Genomic DNA, 22,669 nt, shown 5'->3' on the forward strand with positions numbered 1-22,669 from the left:
ACAGGTTAGCTCAAATCGGGGTCATGTGATCAAACTTCATTGTCTTAGTTAAAAGCCTCGCTGCAGCATTTTGTACCAGATGCAGGCCCTTGATTTTGGACCTCAGGAGACCGGAGAGTAGGGCATTACAGTAATCAAGACGGCAGATAACAAACGCGTGAATTATAATCCCCGCATCGGACTGGGACAGCATATTACGAATTTTCGCAATGTTGCCTAGATGGAAAAAAGCTCTTCTAGTAATATTCTTAAAATGGGTTCAGAAGGACGGAATGGGGTCAAATGCGACACCTAAATCTAGAAAATATGAGGACCAAAAACAACATAAGCCTTTTCCAAGCATTTCCTTGTAATGATTGCCTATCTATCCTAAAATTGTAAAGGGTAAATGGTCTGCATTTTATATAGCGCTTTTCAAGTCACTGAATACTTCCCAAAGTGCTTTACAATGTGCTCCACACTTACCCGTTCACACACACACGCACACTCGTGTCTTTATGTGATTTTTTTCCTCTAAATTCTAATTTTGTTGTCAAAAACATAAACCTATAATCAGAGCAGCTTCAGCGACAGGCTGCTGTCACAGTCTTGTTCCACGGACAGACTGAGGAGATCATTTCTTCCTCATTCCATGAGACTCTTTAACTCCACCCGGAGGAGTGAAAGCCCACATTAAACCTCACCCCCACATTTGCATATTACCCCTATTTTTATTACAGTGTGTATTTTCCGTAGCACTATTTAAATACTCTATTGCAAAACTTAATATTGGGTATTTTTGTATTCTATATCTTTATTTTATTATTTTATTTTTAACACAAGGATACTGCTGGAAGTGTGAATTTTTCTATCTATCTATCTATCTATCTATCTATCTATCTATCTATCTATCTATCTATCTATCTATCTATCTATCTATCTATCTATCTATCTATCTATCTATCTATCTATCTATCTATCTATCTATCTCATCAATGAAAATAAAGACAATTCAAATTCAAATTTGCACATCACTATCAGCTAGGTTTCAACCGAAATGGGTTTTTCAGGACCGATACAGATTATTAGTATCAAAAGGAGGCCGATAGCCGATTTTTGTCGAGAATTGTTGGCCGGAAGAAGGATGGGCCAGGCTGTACTACCCAAAGACACACTACAGGAAATGCTGCCCCTACTCATGTGGTTACATTTTGCTGCCGTAAAAGTGTCAACTTTGGCGTAAGAAATATTTAAACATGCAAAAACAAACAAAGAATATTTGTTATAAATTTTAATAAAACTGTAATCGCTCTCTGAAACCTTTTACAGTAAATCCATTAGAATTTCAACACAAGTAATATGACTTATCTTTCCCTTAAACCAAAAACCAACACTGAAAGAAATACATTAGTACATACAACTTAAATTTCTCCCTGTTTTTTTACAATAACTAAACCACTAAACCAACACCACTGAAATGAACTTAAAACAAAAAGCGGATCGAAATTGGAATTGAAAAGTGTGGGCTCTCCTGTTTTAGAGCCGGATCGACGAAAAAAATGTTATGGTAATAGCTAATCACTCTACCCTTCACTTGATAGTCCTTTTTATGCTCTCTCTCGAACACAACTATCTGTAGTTATCGTGTAGTATTTTTGAGTAGAAACACAAAGTGACAATGGTGACTGGGAAAGTAAACCACTCTTGGGGGCCTCCTAGTGGTTGTGAGGCCCTAAGCAGCCGCTTAGCCCGGTTGTGCCTTTATAGTAGATGTATATAAAAGATTTCACGGGCCGGATATAATTAAATGCTCGCGGGCTGTGAGTTTGACACCCATGTCCTAGAGCAGGGGTGTCAAACTCATTTTAATTGGGGGCCACACGATAGAACAGGGGTGTCAAACTCATTTTAACTCGGGGGCCACACGATAGAACAAACATTATGTCGGGGGCCGGATTAGTAGATCAAAGAGAAAGAAAAAGATAGATAAATAAATAAGAGAAAGAGGGAGGGAAAAGAAGAGAGAGGGCGGGACAAAGAAAGAGAGAGGTAGAGAGCGTGAGAAACAAAAGAGATAAAAAGAGAAGTCGTGAGAGAGGGAGAAAGAAAGGGAGAGAAAGAAAAATCCAAAGAGAAATAGAAAGACAGAGGGAGAGAAAAGAGAAAAGAAAGTGCCAAGGGTATGAAGAAAGAAAGAGAAAAGGAAAAAGGAAGTTAGAGCAAAAGAAGTTAAAAAGACACAGAGAGAGAAAGAGCAACAAAGGAAGAGAAAAAGAGAGACACATAGAGTGAAAGAGACAGAGAGTGGGAGAAAAGGGGTGGAAAAGAGAGAGAGAGAGAGAGAGAGAGAGAGAGAGAGAAAGAAATACTAGTACAGTGTCTTTGTTCGAGGCACCTTTCTTTGGCAACATCAAGTTGACATATTTCAACCTGCAGCTCGTTTTTCTCTTGCGCTTCTCTGAGTGTTGTCTCGCGGGCCGGATTCAATCCCTTAGCGGGCCTGATTTGGCCCGCGGGCTGCCTATTTGACACCTTTGTCCTAGAGAATCCCTAGTGAGCTCCAGTATTTCCTGGAACAAGTAGCCTACTCGTCGCCACAAGAGTCCCACCGAGTCGGTAACGACATCGTATTCATGACTTTTCAGGCGGCGTGACGTTCAGCCGGAACCCCAGCAACCAGACCGTTTCCCAGGGCAACGGCATCCGCCTGGGATGCGCCGTGGAGGGTCTCCAAGAGCCCGACGTGGTTTGGATCAAAGACGGAACTCGGATTCTCAGCAGCGACCAGATGTTCATCGCCCTCGGGGATCGACACTGGGAAACCTACCACAGGTAGCTAAATTCAATACTGGTTACCGAAAGGGAGGTCCGTTGCTTTGCTGGTGTTAGCCAAAAGCGTAGACTTACACTATATATGGTTGGATACAACTGTTACATCATAATAATAACCAGGGTTGGGTAGGGTTACTTCAACTGGATTACTTTCAATTACTTTTGGATGACTCCAATGCCAAATATGCTAATAAAAGACAAAAGAAACTAAATAGGAATAAAATGACTAAATTTCGTGCAGGCTTGGGGAGTAACGGAATACATGGAACGGCAAAAATGTTGGCAAGCTGTTTGGATTTATTTTCATTTTGTTTCTGTCGCATTTGATGTTCGTTTTGCCGGAGATCAAAGAGATCAAAGCCAGGAGAGAAAGCTTACCACGTGTTGTGAGTCATCATTTGATTCATTTTTACTTTATTTTGTCTTTTATTAGCATATTTGGTATTGGAGTAATACAAAAGTAATTAAAAGTAATCCAGTTAAAGTAATCCTACCCAACCCTGCGTACTGGTTGCCTCCGCACTCCGAAAGGGAGGTTCCGTTGCTTTGCTGGTGCTAGCCAAAAGCGTAGATGTACACTATACATGGATGGATACAACTGTTACATCATAATAATCATACATTTGACTTCAAAGCTCCTTTCAGGACCCCCAAAGTCGCTGCACACTGAATATTAAACAACAAATCAAATTTATTCTTAAAGCACTTTTCAGGCAAAAAAATGTTTATCATTTGGCATTTAGCATACAACAAGACGGTAAAATCCCCACTAGACCCCCTACTCCCCCCTCCACAATGGTTAAGATACATCCATCCATTATCTGCACCGCTTATCTTCAGTAGGGTCACGGGGGTGCTGGAGCCCATCCCAGCCATTTTCGGGCAGTGGGCAGGGGACACCCTGAACTGCTTGCCAGCCAGTCATATTTGAATCAAGTTAATGCACCTTTTCCATATATTCGAATACTGTATACTTATTTATGTATTTACTTCTTGTTCTATTCACTTGTTGCCACAATCAGTGTATATATTTGTGATACAGTCTCGTTAGGAATTGAATATTAAAATGTACCGTTCACCAAATTTTTCGAATTAGTTATCTGACTCCATTAACCAAACACAACCTACATACTTCTAACAATGCGCGCCCGTTTCTTGATGGTAAAATATGGACAAGAGACCGGCGTTTCCACACGGGGGGCAGATTTAATTTCTTAAACAATTGAACTAAGTGAACTCAATCGAATACGGCCGAATTAGCCGAATTAGTGTCGCTCGTCTCTGTCAAGCCTCCTCTCTCGATCTTCTGCCTTCTCTTCTTGGCCCACGTTTTCCCGCAAGCTGGTGTGCCGGCTCCTCCCATGGGCGTGCCAGGGAAGCCCCCACGTGGGCTCCACCACCTCGCCTCGATGTCTGGAGAAACTCAAAACAATGACTGACGTCTTCCGTCAGAGTCCTGTTATCAAAATTCCCTAGTCAAAATATTCTGCATTTGGAACGGCGTGACCTGTCATTGAACTATAGCCTACTCGGTGAAAATCTTCATTGCACTCAATAAATATAACTTGTATTCAATCGTATAAAATCCCTTATAGTCAAATGTATAAAATCCTTCAGTCTCTACAATGTTCTAAGTGGTGTTCTGATTTACTGTTGGGAGGGAGGCCTTGCTCGCAGTATTCAGTCCAGACGTACTAGTGTGAAGCTGGTGCCTTGGGAATTTTCCACTAGTTTCTATGTTTTGTTCCTTTTGGTATAAAAGTGATTGTCAGCCATTTTGAAAGAGAACTTCTGAAAACCATTTCCGCCTTGTTCTGCTCTCACAAGCCCAGGATTCTATTTTTCTTAAAATGTAATTAAAAACTTTAACTGCTCACTCAGGCGCTTGTTTTTACCCGTCTTCTCTCGCAACCCGGATGTTGATTTGAACATGCAGAGTCTGTCCTCCTTTTTATAATCAAATACTGGTAACGCACCGCTTCCAATCGAATTTATTGCCTGCATGTCTGCGTACCCGTTGTCTTTAGTCTTGTTTTCAGGTCAACTCCTTCCAAATTCTAATTCCATTCATATCTTTCAGTGTAAAGTCTGTACAGCAGCAAGATGCAGGCCAGTACTGGTGTGAGGTGGAATTCCACGGTCAGACCTTCTCGTCGGAACGAGCCTGGATCACAGTTGAAGGTGAGAACCTAAATGGAATTAGGTCGTCCTGTCTCCTCATCCTAAAACGGGGGTCTCAACGTCATTTTAGCAGGGGGCCACATGCAGGGAAAAAAAAATCTCACAGGGGGTCAGAGTAGTATATTTAAGAGAAAAGGAAATAGAGGGAGAAAAAGAAATAAATAAAGAGGGAGATAGAGCAAGGAAGTGAGAAAAAATGGAAAGAGGAAGAGAGAGAAATGAGAGAAACAAAGAGACTGAAAAAGAAGGAAAGAGAGAAAAAAGTGAATGTGAAAAAGAGAGAGAGATAAAGAGTGGGAGAAAAAGAAAGAAATAAAGATGGCACAATAGAGCGACGAAGGAAGAAAAAAAGAAAAGAGGAAGAGAGATAAAAGAGACAAAGAGAGAAATAAAGAGGGAAAGAAAGTAAGAGAGAGATAAAGAGAGAAACAAGTGTATGTTAAAAAGAGAGACAGATATAGAGTGGGAGAAAAATAAATAAATAAAGCGGGCACAATAGAGCAAGGAAGGGAGAAAAAAAAGAAAAGAGGAAGAGAGGGAAAAGAGAGAAACAGACTGAAAAAGAAAGAAATAAAGAGCAAAAGAAAGTGAGAGAGATAAAGAAAGTTAAAAAGGGAATGTGAAAAAAAGAGAGAGAGAGAGAGAGAGCGATAGAGTGGGAGGAAAATAAATAAATAAAGAGGGCACAATAAGCGACGAAGGGAGAAAAAAAGGAAAAGAGGAAGAGAGGGAAAAGAGAGAAACAAAGAGACTGAAAGAGAGAAATAAAGAGAAAGTGAGAGATAGAAAAAGAGAGAAAAAAGTGAATGTTAAAAAGAGAGAGAGATAGCGAGTGGGAGAAAAAGAAATAAATAAAGCGGGCACAATAGAGCAAGGAAGGGAGAAAAAATAAAAGAGGAAGAGAGAGAAAAGAGAGAAACAAAGAGACTGAAATAGAAAGAAATAAAGAGCAAAAAAAAGTGAGAGAGATAAAAAGAGTTAAAAGGGATGTGAAAAAGAGAGTGAGAGCGATATAGTGGGAGAAAAATAAATTCATAAAGAGGGCACACAATAAGTGACAAAGGGAGAAAAAAGAAAAGAGGAAGAGAGAAACAAAGAGACTGAAAAAATGAGAAAGAAAGTGAAGAGAAAAATAGAAAGAGAGAAAAATAGTGAGTGTGAAAAAGAGAAAGTGAGAAATAAAGAAAGGCCAGAAGAGAGAAAGGGACAGAGAAATGGAAGAAAGGAGAGAGTCTGAGGAAGAGAATGAAAAGAAAATAGAAAGAGAGCGTAACACGGCCGTTCGGGCCTGGTTCATTGATTCAATTTTTGGGGGATTTTCAATTCATATCAGAACTTAAAGAACTCAAAATAATAACGTAATTTAATTTTTATCAGTGTAAGAAATTCTAGCATCCTTCAGGTTTATGGTGGAGCACAAGCAACACCTAGAGGCAAATTTGTTAACTGATTGCAGTAAAGAATAATAACGATTTTCAAAATAAAGCCAGAAAAATCCCTTCTGTGGACATATTTAAAACCTCGTTTGACAATTTTTTCTCTTGTGCTTCCCTCGACATTGTATCGCAAAATGCGGTGGCGGGCCACGGCTTTCACACTCGTGCCTTAAACGTTGACGTCAGGGCTGTCTGGGGTCTTTTCCAGGTGTTCCTCACTTCATCCAGGAGCCTCAGGACCTCGCCACGCTTCCCGGAGAGGCCTTCAACCTGACCTGCGGCGCTGTGGGACCCCCCGACCCTGTGGAGATTCATTGGTGGTTGGGGGGCGTCCAGGAGGGAGGCGGGACTCCGTCCCCCTCTGTCCTTCGGGTCCCAGGTAAAACTTTGGCTTGTCCCTATTCTCACATGAAATTAGTCATCATCAGTACCAGTGTAAGGAATATGGACATATTGTTTCATCCGACTCATTATTTTTTCTGCTATGACCGTTACTGATGGTCAAAAGCGCTGCATTATGTCTGTTTTTGTGCCTGTTTGCGTACGTTTTTTGTGTTTGCGTACGCGTTTTCGAGTTTTGTAAGTTTTTGTGTTTGCGTACGATTTTTGTGTTTGTGTATGTTTTCGTGTTAGCGTACATTTTTTGTGTTTGCTTGCTTTTTTTGTGTTTGCGTACCTGTTTTCGTGTTTGTGTAGGTTTTTTGTGTTTGCGTACGTTTTTTGTGTTTGCGTACGCGTTTTCGAGTTTTGTAAGTTTTTGTGTTTGCGTACGATTTTTGTGTTTGTGTATGTTTTCGTGTTAGCGTACATTTTTTGTGTTTGCGTGCTTTTTTTGTGTTTGCGTACCTGTTTTCGTGTTTGTGTAGGTTTTTTGTGTTTGCGTACGGTTTTTGTGTTTGTGTATTTTTTTGTGTTAGCGTACAGTTTTTGTGTTTGTGTATGTTTTTGTGTTTGCGTACGTGTTTTCGTGTTTGCGTTAGCTTTTTTGTTTGCGTACGTTTTTTATGTTTGCGTGACTGTTTTGTGTTCACATGACTTTTTTGTGTGTGTTTGCGTACGTTTTTTGCGTTTCGTACGATTTTTGTGTTTGTGTATGTTTTTGTGTTAGCGTACATCTTTTGTGTTTGCGTACGTTTTTTTGTGTTTGCGTACACCTTTTTTGAGTTTGTGTACGTTTTTGTGTTTGCGTACGTTTTTGTGTTTGCGTACGTTTTTGTGTTTGCGTACAGTTTTTGTGTTTGTGTATGTTTTTGTGTTTGCGTACGTGTTTTCGTGTTTGCGTTAGCTTTTTTTGTTTATGTACGTTTTTTATGTTTGCGTGACTGTTTTGTGTTCACATGACTTTTTTGTGTGTGTTTGCGTACGTTTTTTGTGTTTGCGTACGTTTTTTTGTGTTTGCGTACGCATTTTCGAGTTTTGTAAGTTTTTGTGTTTGCATACGATTTTTGTGTTTGTGTATGTTTTCGTGTTAGCGTACATTTTTTGTGTTTGCGTGCTTTTTTTGTGTTTGCGTACCTGTTTTCGTGTTTGTGTAGGTTTTTTGTGTTTGCGTACGATTTTTGTGTTTGTGTATTTTTTTGTGTTAGCGTACGATTTTTGTGTTTGTGTATGTTTTTGTGTTAGCGTACAGTTTTTGTGTTTGTGTATGTTTTTTTGTTTGCGTACGTTTTTTATGTTTGCGTGACTGTTTTGTGTTCACATGACTTTTTTGTGTGTGTTTGCGTACGTTTTTTGCGTTTCGTACGATTTTTGTGTTTGTGTATGTTTTTGTGTTAGCGTACATCTTTTGTGTTTGCGTACGTTTTTTTGTGTTTGCGTACGCGTTTTCGAGTTTGTGTACGTTTTTGTGTTTGCGTACGTTTTTGTGTTTGCGTATGTTTTTGTGTTGGCGTACAGTTTTTGTGTTTGTGTATGTTCTTATGTTTGCGTACGTGTTTTCGTGTTTGCGTTAGCTTTTTTTGTTTGCGTACGTTTTTTATGTTTGCGTGACTGTTTTGTGTTCACATGACTTTTTTGTGTGTGTTTGTGTACGTTTTTTGTGTCTGCGTACGTTTTTTGTGATTGCGTACGTTCTTTTGTGTTTGCGTATGTTTTTTGTTTACGTTGTTTTTTTGTGTTTGCTTAAGTTTTTTTTTGTGTTTTCGTACGTTTTTTTGTGTTCACGTACGTGTTTTTGTGTTTGCGTACGTTTTTTGTGTTTGCGTAGTTTTTTGTGTTTGCATACATTTTTTTGTTTGCGTACGTGTTTTTGTATTTGCATATGTGTTTTTGTGTTTGCGTAGTTTTTGTGTTTGCGTACATTTTTTTGTGTTTGTGTACGTGTTTTCCTGTTTGCGTACGTGTTTTGTGCGTCTTTACGTACGTCGTCGTAAGTGTTTATGTACATGCTAATTTTTGTTTTATTACATTGTTTACCTTTAATTTGGCGGCACGGTGGGTGGTTAGCGTGCGTGCCCACAGTGCGGAGGTCCGGGGTTCAAGTCCAGCTACCGCAGCCTCCTGTGAAGAGTTTGCACATCACTGGCCCCCGCTCAGACCAGACAACACAGTACCATCTATTGGTCAAATATTAAACAATTGGGGCTTTGGAGCAACAGAAATGGTTACTATGCCTGGCAACTAGTTCGTTTTACTTAAGAATAATTCATTTGCTAACTCAAGTTACTTTTTAGAAAAAGTAGTGAGTAACTATAACTAAACACGCAGGTGTAAACAAGACCGTCAAGTTCTACTGCGAGGCCCGGAACGCTCGCGGGATCTCCGTGTCCAGAACCGGAAGCGTTTACATCAAAGGTGAGGCTAACACCAGGGCTATGCTAACAGCCCATCGGTTAGCATAGCATGCTAACCTTTTGAGGCTTTTGCGCGATAGTTTTGCCGACGCCCCCGACCGGACTGAAGGTTGTCGAGATGGCGGAAGACGAGGCCTTGTTGTCATGGCAACCGGGATTCACGGGATACTCCGAGTTGTCATCCTGCGTTGTCCAGGTATATGCGCACACTGGTGTATATGTGTCAAAACTACGGCCTGAGGGCAGTTTATGGCCCTATTTTTTCATTTTAAGTGGCCCACTATAGCATCTCCTTCAGATTATAAAAACATATACACTGTATTAAGATCATTAAATGTGTCATTTTTGTTTAAATTAAAATGTAGTTCTTTTTTCTCATTTTAGCAGTCCGTATTAAAGGATTTTATACATTTTACTATAAAGGATTTTATACGATTAAATACAAGTTCCATTTATCACGTGCAATGAAGATTTTCACCGGGTAGGCTGAAGTTTAATGACAGGTCAAGCTGTTCCAAATTCGGAATGTTTTGGCTGGGGAATTTTGATAACAGGACTCTGACGGGGAAGGCAGGCGATGTTAGGAGAACAAGGCTCTGATGACGTAGAAACGCTTTGCTGTTTTGAGTTTCTCCATCGAGGCGAGGAGGTGGACCCCACCTGGGGGTTTTCCTGGCACGCCCATGGGAGGAGCCAGCACAACAGCTTGCGTAAAAAACGTGGGAAGAGGAAAAAAGGCAGAAAGAACGAGAGAGGAGGCTTGACAGAGACTCAAGCGACACTAATTCGGCTAATTCCATGGAGTTCACTTAGTTAAATTGTTTTAAATCTGCCCCCGTGTGGAAACGCCGGTCTCTTTTCCATATTTTACTATCAAGAAACGGGCGCGCATTGTTAGGAGTATGTAGGTTGTGTTTGGTTAATGGAGTCAGATAACTAATTCGAACAATTTGGTAAACGATACATTTTATTATTTAATTCCTAACAGTATAGACGGGATAGAAACCTATGGTAAAGCACATCTAGTGTGTTGTGAACATAATGAAATGATAACAAATTAGTATATAATAATAATAGTCCGGATCGTCGATTGTTTATGGTCATGTAATATAGCAACAGTAGTGCTTAGTGTGCCCTCTTTGTATTTTTTAAACGCAAGCTTCTTTCCCATGGTTATCATCGTGTTTTTGCTTCTCCCTTTAGCACAGGGGTGTCAAACTCATTTTAACTCGGGGGCCACACGATAGAACAAACATTCTGTCGGGGGCCGGACTAGTAGATTAAAGAGAAAGAAAAAGAGATCAAGAAATAAAAGAAAGAGGGAGGGAAAAGGAGAAAGGAAAGGGCGGGACAAAGAAAGAGAGAGAGGGAGAGAGCGTGAGAAACAAAAGACAAAAAATTGTAAGAAAGGGGGAAAAGAAAGGGAGAGGAAGAAAGAAATCCAAAGAGAAATAGAAAGACAGAAGGAGAGAAAAGAGAAAAGAAAGTGCGAAAAAAGGAAGTTAGAGCAGAAGAGGTTAAAAGACACAGAGAGAGAAAGAGACAAAGAGCAACAAAGGAAGAGTAAAAGAGAGACACAGAAAGTGAAAGAGACAGAGAGTGGGAGAAAAGGGGTGGAAAAGAGGGGGAGAGAGAGAGAGAGAAAGAAATACAAGTACAGTGTCTTTGTTCGAGGCACCTTTCTTTGGCAACATCAAGTTGACATATTTCAACCTGCAGCTTGTTTTTCTCTTGCGCTTCTCTGAGTGTTGTCTCGCGGGCCGGATTACATCCCTTAGCGGGCCTGATCTGGCCCGCGGGCCGCCTGTTTGACACCTGTGCTTTAGCATCACTGCGAGTTTGGGGCATTGTGGGAGGGAGTTCAGCTACACTGTCAATGAATACATATTTCAACGTACAGAAGTCAACTACACTGCCGTTTCCCCCCGCAGATCCAAAGACTGTCCCCCAATCCTCTCGTCTTGCCCGAGTTTTCCGTGCCCGTCCCGCCTCACAGCCGCGTTCTCGCCGGTCTGACCCGTCACTCCAACTACAGTGCGCGCGTCTCCTGTCTGAACGAGGTGGGGGCTTCACCCTTCTCTCCATGGATGCACTTCCTAACCTCCGAGTCAGGTAACCCAACGATAAACGGTCTGGTTTATGAAAACGGCGTGGTAAGGTGTCATGTGGCGCTCTATTTGTCCTTGCAGTGCCTTCCAGGGCCCCTCAAAACCTGACTTTCAGCTTGTCAGAGCAGCAGTTGGGACTCAAATGGGCGGAGCTTCGGGAGCAAGAGCTTCAAGGAGAACTGCTGGCCTACAAGGTGCAATGGATTGTGGGCGGGGCTAAACAGGTGAGGCGGTGATGAGTTTATTCTGTATTTAATAAAAGCATAGTGGCGTTGCCTGGTTTTCCACTTGTAGGAGGGTCATGGTTTGTTGAAAAAGCGCAGTGAAGCCACTAGGGAGCGCTCCAGAGCCACTTGTACGTGAAAAAGGATGTTTATCGATTTTGATGGTATTTATAGGGAGTGGCTATACACCAAACCTAGGTAAATAACCCTGCAGAGACCTTTCTCTGTCTCTTTCTCTCTTTCTGTCTTTCTCTTCCTGATGCTATTTTGCTCACTCTTTCTCTTCCTCACTCTTTCTCTTTCTCTCCTTTTCTCTCTTTCTTTTTCCTTCCTCTGCCTTCATCTCTTTCTCTCTATTTCACTATTCTCTCGTCCTCACTCTTTCTCCCTTTTACCTCTCTTTTTCTGTCTCTCTCTCCCTCTTTTGTCTCTCTCTTTTTCATTTTGTTTCTTTCTTTCTCCTTCCTCTCACTTCATCTCCTTCTCTCTCTCTTTCACTATTTCTCTCTTGCTCACTTTTTCTCCTTTCTATTTCTCCCTCTTTGTCTCTTTCTTTTTCTGTCTCTCTGTCTCCCTCTTTTTTATCTTTCTCTTTCTCATTCTTTTGTTCTATCTCTCCTTCATCTCCCTTCATCTCTTTCCCTCTTTTACTATGTCTTCACTCTTTCTCCTTTCTATTTTCCTCCTTTTGTTTTTCTCTCTTTTTATGTCACTCACCCTCTTTTTTCTCTTTGTCCTTCCTCACCCTTCATCTTTCTCTCGCTTCCACTATTTCTCTCTTCCTCACTCTTTCTCTCTCCTTTTTATTACTCTCCTGTTGTCTCTCTTTTTCTATCTCTCTGTCTCTCTTTTTTTCAATTTTTCTTTATCTCTTCTCCTTCCTCTCCTTTTCATCTCTTTCTATTTCTCTCTGCCTGACTCTTTCTCTCTTTCTTTCTCCTTGTCTCTCTTTCTGTCTCTGTCCTTGTCTTTCTTTCAACAGTAGAATTGTGTACATTCTCACAAAAATTGGTTCTGCTTTTTCGGAGTCTATAAGTCACATAAACATACAAATTGGGATTTATGAAGTAGATTTAGTATATTAGATGGGGTAGATTTCAAATTGTATTTCTCCTTGGTGAGACCTGACTTGAGCTGGTTGATTAGAGTAGCAGGTGGATGCAGAGTGAGGGACGAGACACCATGCAAGATGAAACTTGTTTTCAAGGCACCTCTGCATTGTGTTTGTACACTTGTCTAGGAGCCCTTGCTGTTTAAGGAGCCTTGGGCGCGTCTTTCGGGTAGCAGCCGCTTCTTCAATTCGTCTGTGCAGGTGTCTGCCTGCACCGCTGTGGGATGCGGACCTTGGAGCGCCCCCGTGGTGGTGCTCCCCACTGCAGGCGAGTTAGCCGACGAGCATACTAGCAACTTAAAAAGCATGCTAGCAAAGATGTTTTTAACTATGCTGAAAAATATGCAAAATATATCAATTCACCACGAGATATTTGAAAGTAACGAGTTGTTTTTTCATTACATTGGAACCTAGGGATACAATATTAATCCATGCTGACGGGTGGCAAGGAGAAATTGCCATTTAGCGGGGGAAAGTGTAGCTAAAGCGTTCTGAACCCCTGGTACCCCGGATAAAAACACGAAAAACACAAATTAGTGTATATGAATAGTCTTAATCATTGACTGGACATATCCACAAAAGAAGCACTTTGCTTGCCTTCTTCTTCGTTCCTAATAACCGTAAGCTTTGTTTCCATAGTTAGCATGTTTTTGCTTATATCTTTAGCATTACTCTAAATCTTGGGACCAATAGCAAATAAATCCCATACAGATAAATCACTGTCTTGAATCGCCGACTCGCAAAGTCTTTACCTAGCAAACGTGATTATGAACTTCATGAAGAAAGAAATGCATCGTGGGAAGTAGTTCAGCCAATCTCATATTGGCATTTACCAATCGCAGACGAGCATTTTAAATGACATTGACCAAAGGCTGACTGGCATCTTAGAGGCGTTACTTTAAAAAAGTAATTGGTCAAAGTTACTCACTACTTCTTCCTAAAGGTACCTGAGTTAGTAACTGAATTTGTCTTTTATTAGCATATTTGGTATTGGAGTAATCCAAAAGTAATTGAAAGTAATCCAGTTAAAGTACCGTATTTTCCGCACTATAAGGCCGGGTAATAGGGCGCACCCCGAAAAAATAGTTTTTGGTCCTATTTTTGACATACATAAGACGCACCGGATTATAAGGTGCTACAATGGGAACGTCGACAAAACAGTCAGATGATTCAGTCCAACTTATTACCCCCTTAACATTCCCAAAGCTTGCAAAGACGCAAATACGTGTCGAGAACACGTGCGGATGCGGTGTCCGTACGATGTCACTCAAATGCATCGTTCCATCATTCGGAAGGTTAAAGTCTTGGGATTCAAGAAATGCCAACCATTCCTTAGTTTCTATTTTCTTTTTCGCTCGCAACTTTACTGTGCATATGACAATAAACACTTGGAATTGAGTTTCATTTAAAAATAGACACTCCATTCCATCCATTATCTGCACCGCTTATCACAGAAACATCGCGTTCAGTCTGAAACAAGATACAGGGAAAATATATAGCCGGAGTAGCTCACCGAAGTCGTTGTGTTCATAATAATGTGCAGACATGGTCCTCTTATATCCGTGAGTGTAGTAAATCCAGGAGAATAAAATATTTACAAATACAGGATAGTAAAAAATGCTTTCTGTATGCCGTCAACCACGTGCTATACACATTCATCTTTTTCGGCCAATTGCAGGCTTTGTTTTGCCGTTTAAGCCAATGCCAGCCTGTAAATGATAAAAAGGATCTGCCACCTTTACCTCCGAATAACTTTAGCCAATAGTGATCGATTCAAATGACGATTGACACATTGGTTAGCCAATGAGACGCCGGTAAATAAATCCCAGCATACACCTCGGACTACTTGGCGTTCGGGGGAAAATCTAGTTAGTTGGAAGACTTTGCCACTTAATGTCGATTCCTAAATAAGGCGCACTGTATTATAAGGCGCATGGTCAGCTTTTAAAAAAAATAAAGGCTTTTAGGTGCGCCTTATAGTGTGGAAAATACGGTAACCCTACCCAACCCTGCTCACGGATACCAATAAGGTTTGGATTTTTGTTTTGTTTTGGGCATGCAAAATAACTCGTTGAAAATGTCGTAAAAATGGGGCTGAAACAATGATCTTATTCCATACTGTAAAGTGGAAATTGGATGATCAGCTAATGAAATGATGAATTAACCGTACTGTATATCGCATGCTATGCTAACCAGTACAATGGACCCCCAGGATACAGCATCCCCGCCTTACAGCGTGGAAATAACATCGTTTCTCAACCCGTGCTAACAAACGTGTCTTCGACCTTGCAGGCGGTTTGGTGGTTTCTGCCGGTGCCCCCGCGGAGCGAGGCCACGTCTGGGTGGGGGTTCTGTTCGGCCTTTTGGCGCTAACAGTGTTAGCGCTTCTTTTTTCCGTCCTTACTCGGAGACGCGGCAAAGGAACCAACTTTGGGTAAGGCGAGTTGCCGACAATGTTCCCTCTAAGCTTCTACCGAGAAATCAAACAAGTCCAAAACCTGAGATCGAATCAAGTTACCTTCTGCTGGCTTTCCGACAAAATAATAAATAAAATAATATGATCTATATAGATAAATCAAGTTAAGTTAACCCTACTTTTGGAAAATAAGGTTCAAGAGTTAGAGGCTACTTCCTCCTCTGTGGTAGAAAAGTGGCTGAAAAAAAGCGATCCTCAACCGCATCTAGCTTTCTTATTCCACTTTCATTTCAAAAGAAACGGCTCGCCTATTCTTTACACTTTATGCCAACTACATTGAATGGATGCACCATAAAAACATCAAAGTTCTTAGCGCGCTGGAGATACAGTATAGTATGTTTACACACGAACTAGGAAGAGGAAGCGGATTTCTTCTTCAGGGTGGATGCTGGGTGACCTCCCACAGCACCACACGCCGGTAGTGGCGGAAAGAAGCACTACAGTAATGTCCTGTACTCGGAAAAAGGTGCACTATACAAAATCTAATGTCCGGATATTTTTCGTCATCCCGTAAAAAATGTTCATATCTTCCGTTATTCGTCATTTGAATGGTCGTACCCCAAAAAATGTATCTTTTTTTTTCTGCTTCTTTTTCACCCTTTTCTTTCTTTTTTTCTTCTTTTTTACCTTTTTCCTAGCTTTTTACTTCTTCCCGCTTTTTTTCTTTATTCTCTAGTTTCTTTTATTTTATTTGTTACTTCCATTTCTCTTTTTCCTAGCTTTTCACTTCTTTTTCCTGCTTTTTTTCCCTGTTTTTTTTTCATCTCTTTTTCTTTTAGTGTTTTCTCTTCTTTTTTTGGTCATTTGTGTAGAGTTTTCATTTTTTGCTTAATTGTCCCCTCATTTTGTGCATAATGCTAAATAATAATTGGTAATATAAAAAAGCAACAAAAACAATCTGAAGATTCGGTAAGAGCCGAAAGAATTGCTCCTCTAAAAAAAGAGACAGAATCTTGCACGGCAACATTGACGTAGTCACGGAGGGAAGAAAGGTCACGTTATGTAGTCCTCTGCAGGGGATAATTAAAGTAAAGCACACTTGTCTCTGTATAGTTTAATGTCTTTTTGATATTAAAAAAATACATTAATATTTATTTTTTTAAAAGCAAGCTAGTCCCTCGCACATCTCTTTCATTTATTCAATCTCGTGCTGACATTGACTTCAAAATACCGCGTTTAAAACACACAGGGGAAATCTTGCACTGTAATTGTGGAAGAATTTGCTCATGAATGAATTTTGCAAATACGAGTCCTGAGTTTTATACGCATGTTTAGGCAGTGTATAATCGCGCATGCGCGCAGTTAGAGGGAACATTGTTTGGTAATACCGAGTCAAATTTTTCTCCGTATATGTTTAAGTGTTTTCCCCCTTATCTTCAGTTGGATTTTTGCATCCGATGGCCCAGACACTCCAGTTTCCTTCACCGCTGCTCGCTCCTTCAACCGAAACCCCGGCGACCCGCAAGCTTTTACTCGTGAGTTGCTTGTCGATTGTTTTATATTTCACTAAAGAATCATCTGTACATGCTTATTGTAAACACCAGCACTTCATACTGAGTACCTTATTTGTTCCCAGGATTTTTTTTGCAGGTACTCTTGGTTTACAATATAAAAATGGTGTTAAAGTTTCTGGCATTATTGTCATTGGATTATCAGATTTATGAAAATTGAATTGAATATCCAATTAATTGCTCATTATTTTTTTTATTCTCTCAATTAAATATATAAAAATCCAGGTATTTATGCCACTTATAGTAAAAGTAGATACATAGTATTCCCAGTTTGTTATCAGGGGGGGGGTTTGACGGTTACTTTGAAAGGATGCTGATGCGACAATGATCTCAGCTTTTCTTTACTTTTTGAAATTTTAAGCTATAAGATCCCTTTTTTCTTGGAGAAAAAAGAAATACATGTTAATCTAACATAAGTTTGAACTCAAAATGAGCTTTAAAGTGTCAAATGAAGTTGAGTCCTTACAGGCAGGACAATTTTAAATATTTATCCTAACTATGTTGAATTGAAACCGACACGAGGAAAACGGTGATAAGAAAATTATTAGAATTTCTGCTGTTGATTCATACTTTAACTCTAAATCAGCATCAACGCTTTAACTCAAGTTAAATCATTTATGTTGACAGAACAAATTGGAATGTTTACCTTAACAGTACCTAATTGCTTTCTTTTTTCACCGTTTTTGTGCCAACCTTTTCACCGTTTTTCCTTTACTACCACAGAAATACTGTGAACTACTACTATACTAATACTATATGAAATTTTGTGCCTAAAAACAGGGACCTCATCTGTTATTTTCTTGTCATTCTGAAAAAAGAATACAATACTACAAGAATACTACTACAGTAATTGTATAATACAGAATACAACTCCAGAAATATTACCACATAATTACTACAAAAAAATACAACCACAGTAAAATTACAAAACTATTAAAGAAACTTGGCAAGAATACTCCTTTGGAAAATACCAAAGAAAAATCTACAAAAATACTACTAAAATCCTCCCCAAATAAAAATACTTCTAGAGTAATACTACAAAAGAACCTCTACAATACAATAACACAAAAACACTACTTCAAAAATATTACTACAATTTCTTAAAAGAATACTACCACACAAGTATAAAAGAAATAGTGCAAAAATACAACTACAGTAATACAAGAAAAACCGTGCAGAACAACTGGATATAAAACGAAAATTCTACTACATAATATTCCAAAAATAAATCTGCAGTCGTACAGAAATACTCAACATACAGTATACAGCAAGAACTGTACTAAGGAAATACACAAAAATAATCTACAACAGTAATACTGTTACAAAAACACCACTCCAGAAATAAAACCACAGTAAGAAATAGAAAGAAAGAGAAAGCAAATGAGAGATAAAGACTAGCAAAGAGAGAGAGAAGAGAAAAAAAATGCGAGAAGAGAAGATCAAGAGGCAAATAGAGAAAGAAAAAGAGAGAAAAATACAGAAAGGGTAAGAGAGGAAATGGAAAAGGGACAAAAAGGGAGAGGGGAAGAGAGATAGAAAAAAAAGGGAAAAAGTAGTTTGCAATAATCTGTGCTATGTGCAGCCCTTTGAGACTTCTTGTGATTAATAAAGGGTGTCACAAATAAACATGACTTGACTTGACCTAACCCGTTTGGGTGTTTCCCCCTAGTGGACAGTCTTGGTATTAGCGAGGAGCTCAACAACAAACTGAAGGACGTTCTCATCCCGGAGAAGCTTCTCGTCCTTGGACACATGCTGGGCAAAGGTGACTTCATATGTTCATATCAAGTTCTCATTTGTGAAGGATTTTATACATTTTACTATAAAGGATTTTATACGATTAAATACAAGTTACATTTATCGAGTGCAATGAAGATTTTCACTGAGTGGGCTTCAGGTCACGCCGTTCCAATTTCGGAATGTTTCGGCTGGGGAATTTTGATAACAGGGCTCTGACGAAGGACGTCAGGCATTGTTTTGAGTTTCTCCAGATATCGAGGCGAGGGGGTGGACTCCACGTGGGGGCTTTCATTGGCACGCCCATGGGAGGAGCCGGCACACCAGCTTGCGTTAAAAAAAAGTGGGCAGAGGAAGCAGAAGATCGAGAGAGGACACTAATTCGGCCATATATTCGATGGAGTTCACTTAGTTAAATTGTTTAAGAAATTAAATCTGCCCCCGTGTGGAAATGCCGGTCTCTTGTTCATTTTTCCATCAAGAAACGAGCGTGCAATTTTAGCAGAATGCAGGTTGTGTTTGGTTAATGGAGTCAGATAACTAATTCGAACAATTTGGTAAACGCTACATTTTAATATCTAATTCCTAACATTTGAGACATTTTCTGAAATTGAAAGTTACGATGGCTGACGTTGTCCTGTTGGCGTATAGGTGAGTTCGGGTCGGTGCGTGAGGCCTTCCTGAAGAAAGCCGACTCCCAGTTCCAGAAGGTGGCGGTCAAGGTTCTGAAATGTGAGTTTTTCTCTCGGGTTATTCGATGTTGAAACATCACGCCCTGATCGTGTCACTGTTTGGGGTTTTTACAGCTGACGTGACTTCATCAGATGACATAGAGCAATGCTTGAAGGAAGCGGCCTACATGAAGGACTTCAACCATCCCAACGTCATCCAGCTTATCGGTAGAGCTCACTTTGTTCTCGTATAGGGCTACAACTAGAGGTAAGATTGGGCCTCAAAATTCCAGCCCGACCCTACCCGAGGGGAGAAAAGCCCGAACCAGCCCGAGCCTGACAAATTAACTTGACTTCCAAATTTTCACATTTATTTGTGGGGAGGAAGGGAGATTTTGTCCATCCCCGTCAATGAACACCCCGACGCTGAAGCGCATGCTATTCCGACGACTTCGAAAACGAGATATTTGCCGTTTTCGACAACAAACGGCTTATCCGAGATAGCAAGTCACTCCTCCGAGGTCGTCAGGCTAGAGTGCATGCTGTGCAGCTCTTCCACGAGGAAAAAGAAACATAAAACACACGATAAATGAATGAATGAATGAAGACTTTATTCGAACATTAAAATAAAAAACAGAACAAAAACAATAACTCAACAACAAAATAATGTTACGTAATAAGTTCAAAAAGGGGTAGTAAGAAGCAAATTGCTTATATTCCCTACCCCTTCATCTTCCCTATTAAATACACCAATAATATAACAACAATAGAAACAATATTAATAATAACGTTTATGATATACCGTAAATTCCGGACTATAAGGCGCACCTGATTATAAGCCGCACCCACCGCAATTCGGGAGGAAAACCGACTTTGTACATACACTAGCCACACCGGTATATTAGCCGCATGCGTCCACACTAAATAATGGATTTTTTTCGATTGAATAATTTTATTGACGGGGGGATTTTGTATAGGTTTATTATTCTATAACCATAAGCAATTATCTGTTATCTATAATCAGTCGATTCATGATACATTTCAAAGCCAATGGGCCGAGACACTTGCTCCCAGCCAGGGAACTGAGTCAAGGTCCTAGCCAAAGCGCCAAGATTCTGTGAGTGTAATTGCACCGTTCCCGGGGGTACTGAATTTCCGGGCCGGTTTTTGGAGCGAACAGAGCAAGCTACGTATCATTTGATGCAGACCTGCAGAGTCGGGGTACCCGTTGAAAGTAATCCAAGGAAAAAAAGTGTATATTTCCAAAAGTAAGGGTGGGAAAAATATATATCCACTATTGTCTCCCGTGTTCACAAACACTCACCTTTACCCGTCCCCAGTTCCCATCAGCCCGCGTTTGCTCCGCCCCATCTTTCTTATTCGCCCGTGAAAATCAGCATGTGTCACAAATAAATACATTACAAAAATATACAGTTGCAAATACATATTATATATGGGTTACACATATTTACGAAGAAAGACGGTACACAGAGAGTTTTCAAAGCTTTAATAATAATAATATAACTTTCATCCCAAACCGTGCCTGTGAAGGGTAGCAAAACGCTACTATGAACACGCTCGCAACGCATCTAACGTATCTGTTAAATATGCATGCCGTAATTGTTAAATTCACGGTATACCGTCCTCATCTTTCTCCCTATAACTGTTGCAATGAGAGGCGTCTTCTCGCCATCTGAAAGAACCTTGGTCATATAGACAGTATTTGCATAAACTAAGAAGTTGAAGTCCTCGACGCACGTGTTCCACCGGTCTAAATCATAAGCGGCCGCTAGAAAAATTACATAAATTGGCCGCTTCACTGGATAAGCCGCAGGGCTGAACATTTGGGAAAAAAGTAGCGGCTTATAGTCCGGAATTTACGGTAACAAGAGCAACAATAACACAAAGTTAACCATAGTTCTAGACGCACTATTCCCAATCTCTCGTATCATTATTGAACGTGAGAACTTAGGTGAGCTATGCGGCTTTATATTTTCCCGGTATCTTGTTTTAGAACCATCTTGATGTTGCTGTGATGAGTTGAGTGAATTCAACTCAATTCCAAGTGTTTATTGTCATATGCACAGTAAAGTTGCGAGCGAAAAAGAAAATAGAAACTAAGGAATGGTTGGCATTTCTTGAATCCCAAGACTTTAACCTTCTGAATGATATGTGGAATGACGCAATTGAGTGACATCGTACGGACACCGCATCCGCACGTGTTCTCGACGCGTATTTGCGTCTTTGCAAGCTTTGGGAATGTTAAGGGGGTAATAAGTTGGACTGAACTATCTGACTGTTTTGTCCACGTTCCCATTGTAGCACCTTATAATCCAGTGCGCCTTATCTATGGAAGATATAGGACCAAAAACTATTTTTGGGGGGTGCGCCCTATAACCCGGTGCGCCCTATAGTGCGGAAAATACGGTATATACATGTCGAGATTCCTCCCTCTGTTGGCAACAATAATTCTCAACTATTTCTATTATCGCTTTTTGCCGACAACCTCGACTAATAATTGCGTCCCTATTCTAATACTGTGCCAGTCCAAAGTACCGATGACTTTTCATGCATTCTGTGTATTCTCCAATAGGAGTGAGTCTGCATCGGCGCCACGCTCAGCGCTTGCCCGTCCCTATGGTGATCTTACCTTTCATGAAGCATGGCGACCTTCACACATTTCTGCTCTTGTCCAGACTTGGAGATCAGCCCTTTGTGAGTCACTGCACCATAACTTTTCTCATTGTGGGTCTTTTTCAAGTTTGTTTTTTTTAGGACATTTGGTTGTCCTTTGCAAGTGGATTGTGTGTTTCAATGCATTCTTGGGGGGCGGGGGGTTGTTTACATATTCCCCATGTACCGGTAATCATTTGACAAGCTTAAAGGGACGGTGTGTATTTTTTTGCATTGAAATGTCACTAGACCTTCATACATTCTTTACACATGTCCAAACCAGTGTTCCCTCTAATCTGCGTGCGTGCGCAATTGCGCACTGCTCGCACATTCTCAGCGCACAAGAAAATCGAGCCAGCGCACAAAAATGAGGGCTCAAAATGACTAATTAAGAAGCTAATTAAGTCAATGTTACAGTGCATGAAGGTAAAAATACACGGGTTCCCCCGACGTTGTGTCCTAAATGCGGTATTTTGAAGTCGAGTCGAAGGAGAACGAAGTTGAGTAAAGTTAGTAGAGTTTGTCGGGGAACTGGCTTCTTCGGCTCGGCTCACTAAAAGGAACCGGCTCTTTCGGGTCCTAAACGGCTCTTCGGGTTGTTTTTGCTTCTTTAATCCCAACATGACCAAATATTATGTAAAACTATGCACAAAATGACTTAATGAAGGGGGGAATAGAACAAAAAAGAAAAAAATACCAAAATGAAAAGTAGTGAAAAGCTGAGAAAAAAAGAAACAAAAGGAAGAGAAAAAAGAAGGAAAAATTTAGAAAAAAGCCAGAAAAAAAGAAAAAGAAATGTAGGAAAAAAGTAAATAGAGAACAAAAAGAACAGCTCGGAAAAATAAACACAATGAGATTTTTTTAAAGGAATTTTTAAAAAAGTAGAAAAAAAAACACGGAAAAAAAGAAGAAAAAGTTTGTGTTGCATTCAAATGATT

The 22,669-nt window shown here is 40.2% G+C and overlaps 1 protein-coding gene across 1 annotated transcript in view; it reads left to right on the top strand.

Annotated features, from left to right (window-relative positions):
• Window positions 1–22,669, top strand: part of tyro3 (TYRO3 protein tyrosine kinase) — a 30,669-nt gene that overhangs the window by 1,064 nt on the left and 6,936 nt on the right. Inside the window, exons 2-15 of the mRNA XM_088354204.1 lie at window positions 2,625–2,811; window positions 4,892–4,992; window positions 6,637–6,807; window positions 9,135–9,221; window positions 9,301–9,416; window positions 11,152–11,332; window positions 11,410–11,552; window positions 12,793–12,931; window positions 14,956–15,097; window positions 16,520–16,614; window positions 18,320–18,415; window positions 19,039–19,119; window positions 19,194–19,286; window positions 21,652–21,773. Coding sequence (XP_088210330.1) covers window positions 2,625–2,811; window positions 4,892–4,992; window positions 6,637–6,807; window positions 9,135–9,221; window positions 9,301–9,416; window positions 11,152–11,332; window positions 11,410–11,552; window positions 12,793–12,931; window positions 14,956–15,097; window positions 16,520–16,614; window positions 18,320–18,415; window positions 19,039–19,119; window positions 19,194–19,286; window positions 21,652–21,773 — 1,754 coding nt within the window. The remainder of the gene's footprint in view (window positions 1–2,624; window positions 2,812–4,891; window positions 4,993–6,636; window positions 6,808–9,134; window positions 9,222–9,300; window positions 9,417–11,151; window positions 11,333–11,409; window positions 11,553–12,792; window positions 12,932–14,955; window positions 15,098–16,519; window positions 16,615–18,319; window positions 18,416–19,038; window positions 19,120–19,193; window positions 19,287–21,651; window positions 21,774–22,669) is intronic.

Source organism: Urocampus carinirostris, chromosome 15 (assembly GCF_059441175.1).
Source record: "Urocampus carinirostris isolate Australia breed hairy pipefish chromosome 15, RoL_Ucar_1.0, whole genome shotgun sequence".
Taxonomy (NCBI): Eukaryota; Metazoa; Chordata; class Actinopteri; order Syngnathiformes; family Syngnathidae; genus Urocampus; species Urocampus carinirostris.